The 7,825-nt window shown below is 33.4% G+C and overlaps 1 protein-coding gene across 1 annotated transcript in view; it reads right to left on the bottom strand.

Annotated features, from left to right (window-relative positions):
* The window catches only part of ago1 (argonaute RISC component 1), a 43,227-nt gene that overhangs the window by 25,457 nt on the left and 9,945 nt on the right, over positions 1-7,825 (bottom strand). The window contains exons 3-9 of the mRNA XM_016485793.1: positions 7,229-7,349; positions 6,106-6,287; positions 4,585-4,721; positions 4,361-4,495; positions 2,670-2,757; positions 1,635-1,782; positions 1,438-1,557 (exon numbers count right to left, since the gene is read on the bottom strand). Coding sequence (XP_016341279.1) covers positions 1,438-1,557; positions 1,635-1,782; positions 2,670-2,757; positions 4,361-4,495; positions 4,585-4,721; positions 6,106-6,287; positions 7,229-7,349 — 931 coding nt within the window. The remainder of the gene's footprint in view (positions 1-1,437; positions 1,558-1,634; positions 1,783-2,669; positions 2,758-4,360; positions 4,496-4,584; positions 4,722-6,105; positions 6,288-7,228; positions 7,350-7,825) is intronic.

Here is a 7,825-nt window from a genome sequence, read left to right as displayed (position 1 = left end):
TCCTTCAACTTGTTACAAGTAATTGATTTACTTTCTCTCAACTGAAAAAAATGAAGTTTGACCAAATCAAATTTCTAAAGTCAAAACTAAAAGTTCACTATAGTGAGTATATATTTTCACTAAATCTATTTGTTTCAATTTAAACTTTTACATATTTGTATATCAAATATCCAGATAAATACAAATCTAAATTGTACATATAACTCTTTCCCTGCCAGCGTTTTTGAAAAAAGTTGCCAGCCACCAAAAGTTGCGTTTTTGCTGATTTTCACTAAAATTTCACGGCCCCCAGAATATTTTGTTGTATAAATATCTGAACATGCAATACATCAAAATAAAGATCAGACCCTCTACATACAAACAAAAATTCTAGCTTATTTATTCTAGCTTCAAGCATTGTTTTTTTAACACATGGCATCTTTATCAAATACTACATCTGGATCATATTCAGTAATATTTCTGGATTGACATTTCACTCTGTAACATTAGGCAGTTTTCACTGTTGATGATCGCATTATTTTTCATATGCATACGCTTACATATGAGATCGCTTGTTTCCGCGTCTTCCTCGTCTGTGTTTTTGATCGGCACTTTCTAGACTCATTCAGGAGATGCATAATGGCGCCCCCGAGCGTATAACAGTCAAAACACGGAAACCCGGAAAATTCCGAAGCGTTGTCTCATGAATAACGGAAAATTCTGTGTTTGGCGGGGAAAGAGTTAATCATAAATTTTACTGAATCATTCTGCGTGCAAACAGCAATATAAGTATAAATATATATGTATATATATATATATAAAAAAGTATTATATCATTTGTAAGTGCATTTAAGATACAGATAAATTAATCCAGAATATTATTTTAAAAGATGCCGTTTTTTATCATTTACAAATACTGTGATTTTTCAAATGCTACCAGTTTTTCAAATGTTGTGAATATGTATCTTGTCGATCTTAGTTATAATTATGGTTCCTTTGATTGAATAATTTAATAGCAAGCCATTTAATAGCAAATGCTTAACTTTTAAGATGTTTTTTGAATACATGCATAAACATTGAGAAGTTTTTGCTAGATTTTCCAGAATATTCTTTTAAAGGATGCGGTTTTCTGTCATTTACAAATGTTGTGATTTTTCAAATGTAACAAATTACTAATATTGTGAATATAAATGTTGTTGATCTATTTGGCAACACTGGTTAAAATAAGGTTTTCTTTGATTGCAAAACTTTATGCGTAACTGTTAAGATGCATACCACGTATAATCAAAAGGCTGAAAAACGTGCATTTCTTTCTTTCTGCTGTATTTTTTCAGCTCTATATTATCCTATGGGTAAAAATACTCTGGCTATGTAACCATGACAACAATGCACTAGCCAGTGCTCACTGTATGTAAAGTTGGCACGTTTCCCGCATGCACACTAGAGGTTCGTACTCACCAGTCTGCTGATCTCCTCCTGTCTGTCTGGTGCTGATCGTGCTGTGGCTTTGATCATGGTGGAGGTTTGATTATCTGTCAGTTTCTTGATGCACCGCTGCCCTGCTACAATATTGCACACCTACGAGAACAGCAAACCATATCAGAACATAGAAGGTCGTCTATGGCCGTTCTAACCATACGGATGACAGCACTGACCTCCAGGGGCAGGTAGGTGTGTTTCTGCTCCTGGCCCACCTGTAGGCAGGGCAGGTGGGGGTATTTGAGCTGCAGGTTGTACTTCTGCTTGAAGTATTGAGCCACGGTACATTCCACCGTCTGTCCGCTCTCAAGCTGCAGGGGAAACCTGGAGACACGAGCGACAGATCTTCATTCGCTGCTCGCATTTCAAGATTTAAATCAGAGTTTAGACAGATTAGCAGTTATCAGACAAACTATTTGACTGCAGAAAACAAAGATGCATTTCATACAGACACAGAAGTAACTGTTAAGTAACAGGGTTAACTAAAATGTAAATCATAAAAAAAACATTTTTGATACCTGAATTAAAATAAATGTTAACTGACAAAAAAGAAAAAGTAATTTTATTTTAGCTAGTTTCCAAGGCAACATTTTTTCCATTTCACTTGATGTACTAAAATAACTAAACAAAAACGGAAAAAAAAATTAATTATAAACTATACAGATATATTTAAAACTCATAAAAATGACAAAAACACACAACAAATTTAATACAGTTTTAACTCAAATTAACATGAAAGCAGCTTTTATAAAGTTTTTAAAAATGTATTCATTTTATTTATTATATAATGATATCATTATTTTACTATTTGAATTCGTTGTTGAAATATAAACATTTAAATGGTGCCTGTAATAAAAACCCGTTTTCCTGAGAGATTTATTAAAACAAACATTAAATAATAAAGATTAACAACACAATAAGTAAAAATACAATGAATATGTAAAATGGACACATTTAGCAAATCCTTTATTTATAGAGACACCGAGAAGCCAAAATGCACCATCACAGAAATGCTAATTAAATGTCATGGTTTCGGTCAACGATTTCAATCCTCCGAAACTGAAAATTCATTGAACATTTTCAGGACTTAGGACTAATTACGAACTCAAAGTATGACCGTTATGAAAAATGGAAAAAGTGTGAAATCCCACATGAAAATGATACTACGAATGCTGAAGGCTTCAGAGAAGGTTTCGCAGCACAATACTCACGTTTGGTGACTAGCAGGGCGACGTGTGACGTTACAGACGCGGTACTTTCTTTTCATTTGACCACAGTGCGTGACCTCCACCTTCAGACCTGACACCAACAAAACACGCAAAAACAACGAGTTAAGCAGTGTCATGAAAGCTTGTTATGGCCATTTTTTGAGGTTTTTAAAACAACAATTCAAACCACAAAAAATAAATAAATCAAATGCATTATAAATTAACTGTATATATTTCCAGTGTCAGATTTAATTGACAGATAACACGTCTGTGTTATGTTTTTTTTCACGCAGGCACTTTATTTAGCAGTTTTCTGCAACAGATCCAGCACCATTTCAGCATAGTTGAGTAAATAAACTGGGCGCCACTTCCAGCCACAGCAGTAATTACAGTCTTCGGCGTAAGACTAAAATGAAAGGCCGGATCCACAACAGAATTCAGGATTGCATCATTAGATTTTTAAATCGATGTCTGTGTAAAAGCATGATATCAAAATGACTCATCCAATCGACTTCAACAAATAAATCACAAGACAAAGCCGTGACAGGACGCTGAGATCATCCAGTGACTTCACCTGACACCTCATCTCAAACTATTAGGGGTGTAATGGAACACATATTCGTAATGAAATGTTCAGTACAGGTCTTTCTTGTTTTAACCACTGCATGTGCAGAACTTCTGTGTGTGGAAAGTAAAATGAAATGTACACATCCAAATAGGGCTGGGTGATATCAGCAAAAATGTCCATATCATACTATATCGATATTTATCACAATTTTCATGTATTGATTATGACATGTGATTTCCACATGCCTTGTAGAATGAATGCAAACATGACTTATTTATTCACAATTAGCTATAAATCCCCACATAACTTGTTTTATTTTCCCCCTAAATTCTGTGTTTTATTTTTTTCTGGATTCAGTTTTTATGATTTAATAGAAATCTATCAACAAGATTGGTGTCTAATGAATTACTTTGACAATTGAATCAATCTTAAAATGTATTCAAATTAAACAATAACAATAAATCTACAACAAAACTTTGCATTTTAATTTTTTTGTCAAATAAGATGCTGCACAACAGAACTAAAAAAAAAAATTACAACATGAAACTAAAATATTTGGCATCCAAAGGTGGCAGAATTCCAAATCTTCAAATCAAATTTCAAAACAGAACAATAAACTGCAGTAAAATAAGTATGCTGCAGCAGGTTGAAACAATATTGACAGACCTTTTTTATTTAAAGTCAGAATCGTAGTTTGTCCAGTAAACCACTATTTAATAAAACAGAAGCAATTTTATGTTTTGTTTTTCTTTGCTGTGCCGAAATCATACCAAAGTGTGACAGCAAAACTTGGTTTGAAATGTCATTTTTGTGTAATGGTTAACCCCTATAAAACAGCCAAAGGTTGGCAACACTTTACACTTTCTAATGGTTGTCAGGCTGTTACTATGCAATTCCTAAAGGTGTTCTTAGTAGTGGTTGCCAGGGTATTTTGTTTTGATTGTTAGAATGTTGCTAAGGCATTCAGAATAAAGCAATAAGCCCCAAGAAGCCGTGGTTTACAGTGAATTTATAACAGCTAAGGGGAGTTATAAACCCCGATGTTTGTAGAGTAATTTACAACAGCTTCGAACTTGGCTCAACCAATCAGAATCAAGGACCGGAACGATCCATTTTATAAACCCACCTTTGATCTCCTTGGTGAAACGGACCCTTTGCGAGTCGGTAAGCGTCTTCGGCTGCTCGTCGATGTTGCGGATGTCCAGAACTTCACACATGAACTCAATGACAGGCTGAGCTTTATAAAAGGCTGTTGCAGATACTGAGAGCAGCGGAAATGGAGAGTTTGAATTTATACAGCATGCATTTAAGCACAATGAGCAATTAAGAAATAAAAGACGTCTGTCATACCATCAATGTTGAGCATCATCTTCCACATGGCCGGCCGGACAGACTGATGGAAGCCGAACCACACCTCTCTGCCTCCACCCAGAGGATGATAGTAGCCTTCAGGAGGGGAGAAGAAGGAGCGTCCCACTGGGGTGTACCTGCAGACGGGACGGTCGGTCACAATAGTTAAGACAATAAAGCCAGGGGAAAAAAATACCATTTTTAGACAAAAGTTCCCATTTGACTGAGTCCAGTAAACCAATGCATGTTTAAAAGGAGTTGAATTTGTTCAAAACTGAGCATGATTTGATTTGATCCGATTCAATTTCAAATAATTATGCTATTGTGTATTTTTAAGTGCATTTGTATGATTATGTGAATGGTTCTCCTAATGTGTCTTAGGTTATAAAAGAAAAAGACAAACTATTTAAGATTGCTTATTGCACCAAAGAACTAAAGTTAACATATTAAATGTTTAAAGTAAGCTTTAAATTAGTGCTGTCAAACGATTAATCGCAATTAATCGCATCCATAATAAAAGTTTTTGTTCACATAATATATGTGTGTATATTTATTATGGATATATAAATGCAAACACATGCATGTATATATTTAAGAAAAATTTGTTATGTTTATATATTAAATATATTTATATATAATATAAAATATAAAAATATGAATATATAAATGTATTAACGTAAATATTTTCTAAATATATACTGTGTGTGTGTGTGTGTGTATTTATATATACATAGTAAATATACACAGTACACATACATATATAATGTAAACAAAAACTTTTATTTTGGATGCGATTAATCGCGATTAATCATTTGACAGTGCTACTTTAAATACAGGCTACTTGGAACATAACAAAGAGTGCAATGTGCCAAAAACAATAATAATAATAAAAACTGCTTTTTAAAAAGATTGTATTTATTTCCATGAGTTTTCTTGGTCTAGAAATAACAATTATAAAATTCCCTATAATTTCCAGGTTCTCCATGACTTTTAATTTAATGCATTTATAGTAATTTAATGCATTTATTTAAAAAAAATTAATGATACTTTCCCAAATTATGATCCATTCCTTTTTTAACATGTAAAATCTTTTCTTGACAAAAACAAATGATTCACATTTCAAAATTATTATGGTCAACTTAAACCTTAAAAAATAATCATTTTGTTATTTGAAATAAAATACAAATTATTTAACTTATTTATACTTCAGTTAGCCAGGCAACATTAGCCATTTTCATTTAGTTTAACTTATATTGAAATCAGCTAAAACAATTTATTATTTTGCAAATACAACAAAATTACTGAAACTTTAAAATATAAATATAAAAATTATTCATTCTAAATATTAATTTCTCTCAACTATACTAAAATTACACAAAAATTACATACTTTACATTACATACTACAATTCAAGATTGACACAAACGTTATGCATCGGCAGAATCGATGGCACTGAGAAAACGAGTGAATTGATAAACCCCTAATGTTTGTCTGTGACCTGTCAGCCCGTGAGCAGCGTACCTCATGGAGGCCAGGTGTCTCATGGCCACGTCGAGGGCTTGGACAGAGTCCAGAGGGACCTGCAGACGTCCACTGACCAGCGTCTCCTGCAGTAGCCGCCACGACACCTTGGCCAGCCAGTTAATGGACACTTTAAAGATGCGATCTTTCCCCTCGCCGGGGATGGTCACCTCGAAATCAACCTACAACATCAGACGAGAGGCCCAGAATGAGAACAGCATGAAACTGCATTAATTACATTACATAAATTACAATCAAGGCTAGGGATGGAAATTATAGAACAAAAATCAAGTTGCTCTGAAAAGAATTATTAAATCAGAGTTTTAGAACTGAATCACTGAAACAGATAGTTTGAACTGATTCACAAAAATGAATCAAAACTAACTGAAATGGTACCTTAATGACAGGAACGTGTAGGAAATTTAATAATATCACATAAAATAATCAAGATTTTCACAATGCTTAACCCTGTAAAACCTGACATATAAAATAAAAGCTTGAAAAATCTTAATGTATTGAATCTTCAGACAAAATCTAAAACAAAGTTTGCATGCATGTTTGTTGTTGAGCATCATATTTCACACACACATCAGGCTCATATAATCTGATATAGTGTGATTGTGGAGGAAAAAATAGTCCATTTTATTCAGAGGCCCAAACTGAGTAAATATTTGCAATTTGTTGCAGATGCTGATATTTACATGAACAAAACGTGATGAAATTCTGATGCTTACAAAAAAAAAAAACAGTATAGCAGATACTTACATAAAATGATATAAATATCAGTCGTCACTCTTTATCTTCAATAATATGTCTTAGTAAAAATGATATTTAAATGCTTAATTTGATGATCGAAACATATAATGCAATACATTACAATGATGATTGAGAGATGAACAAATAAACGTTCCTCAAAAACCTGACGATTAGTCAGGTTTTTTTTCTAAAAAAAAAAATGATGTGTGGATAATCAAGTAAACTTAAGCTGCTTCAGTCTAGGTTTATATGGTTAAAATGATCTCCCCAGTAGTCACTATGAATATATTGTGATTTTTTTAAGACTAAATGTTATTTGCCGTGAATATGGCAAACCAATATCTTATCGAGCAGCTCTTTTACATACCTTTTCGCTGCCTATAGGTAACGCTAAAACAGTGTAGATATTCTTCTTCCCATCATACACCGGCTTTCGGTCACCAAAGAGCTGCGGTTTGAAATGTTGGACCATGTACTCCACAACCTCCCTGTGAAGAGTCACATTTAGGAGACGATTGTGACTGACAAATTCAGCAAACCTGATCTGAACATTATTTTGTGATGCTGTATGTTTGTGATGTTGACCCGACTATACATAATTCCACACCAAGGCTGCAATTATTGAATGAAAAATACAGTAAAAACAGAAATATTGCGAGATATTATTACAATTTAAAATATATTTTAAAATGTAATTTACTGCTGTGATCAAAGCTGAATTTTCAGCATAATTTCTCCAGTCTAGCAACGATCATCAGGTGTCCAAGTAGCTGTGCCAATATAAACAAACAATCATAATACATAATACTTCAAAACAGACATTAACCAATAGGTCTAGTGGCATAGAGTTTTAAAGTGCCCCTATTATGGAATTTTGAAAATGACCTTTCATGCAGTGTGAATACAGCTCTAAGTGAATGAAAACATCCTGCAAAGTTTTAAATCTGAAAGTGCACCGTGTATA

The sequence above is a fragment of the Sinocyclocheilus anshuiensis genome, unplaced genomic scaffold, assembly GCF_001515605.1.
Source record: "Sinocyclocheilus anshuiensis isolate Anshui unplaced genomic scaffold, SAMN03320099.WGS_v1.1 scaffold1162, whole genome shotgun sequence".
Taxonomy (NCBI): domain Eukaryota; kingdom Metazoa; phylum Chordata; class Actinopteri; order Cypriniformes; family Cyprinidae; genus Sinocyclocheilus; species Sinocyclocheilus anshuiensis.
The sequence above is the reverse complement of the archived record's forward strand: the minus strand, read 5'-3'. Positions and strand labels throughout refer to the sequence as shown.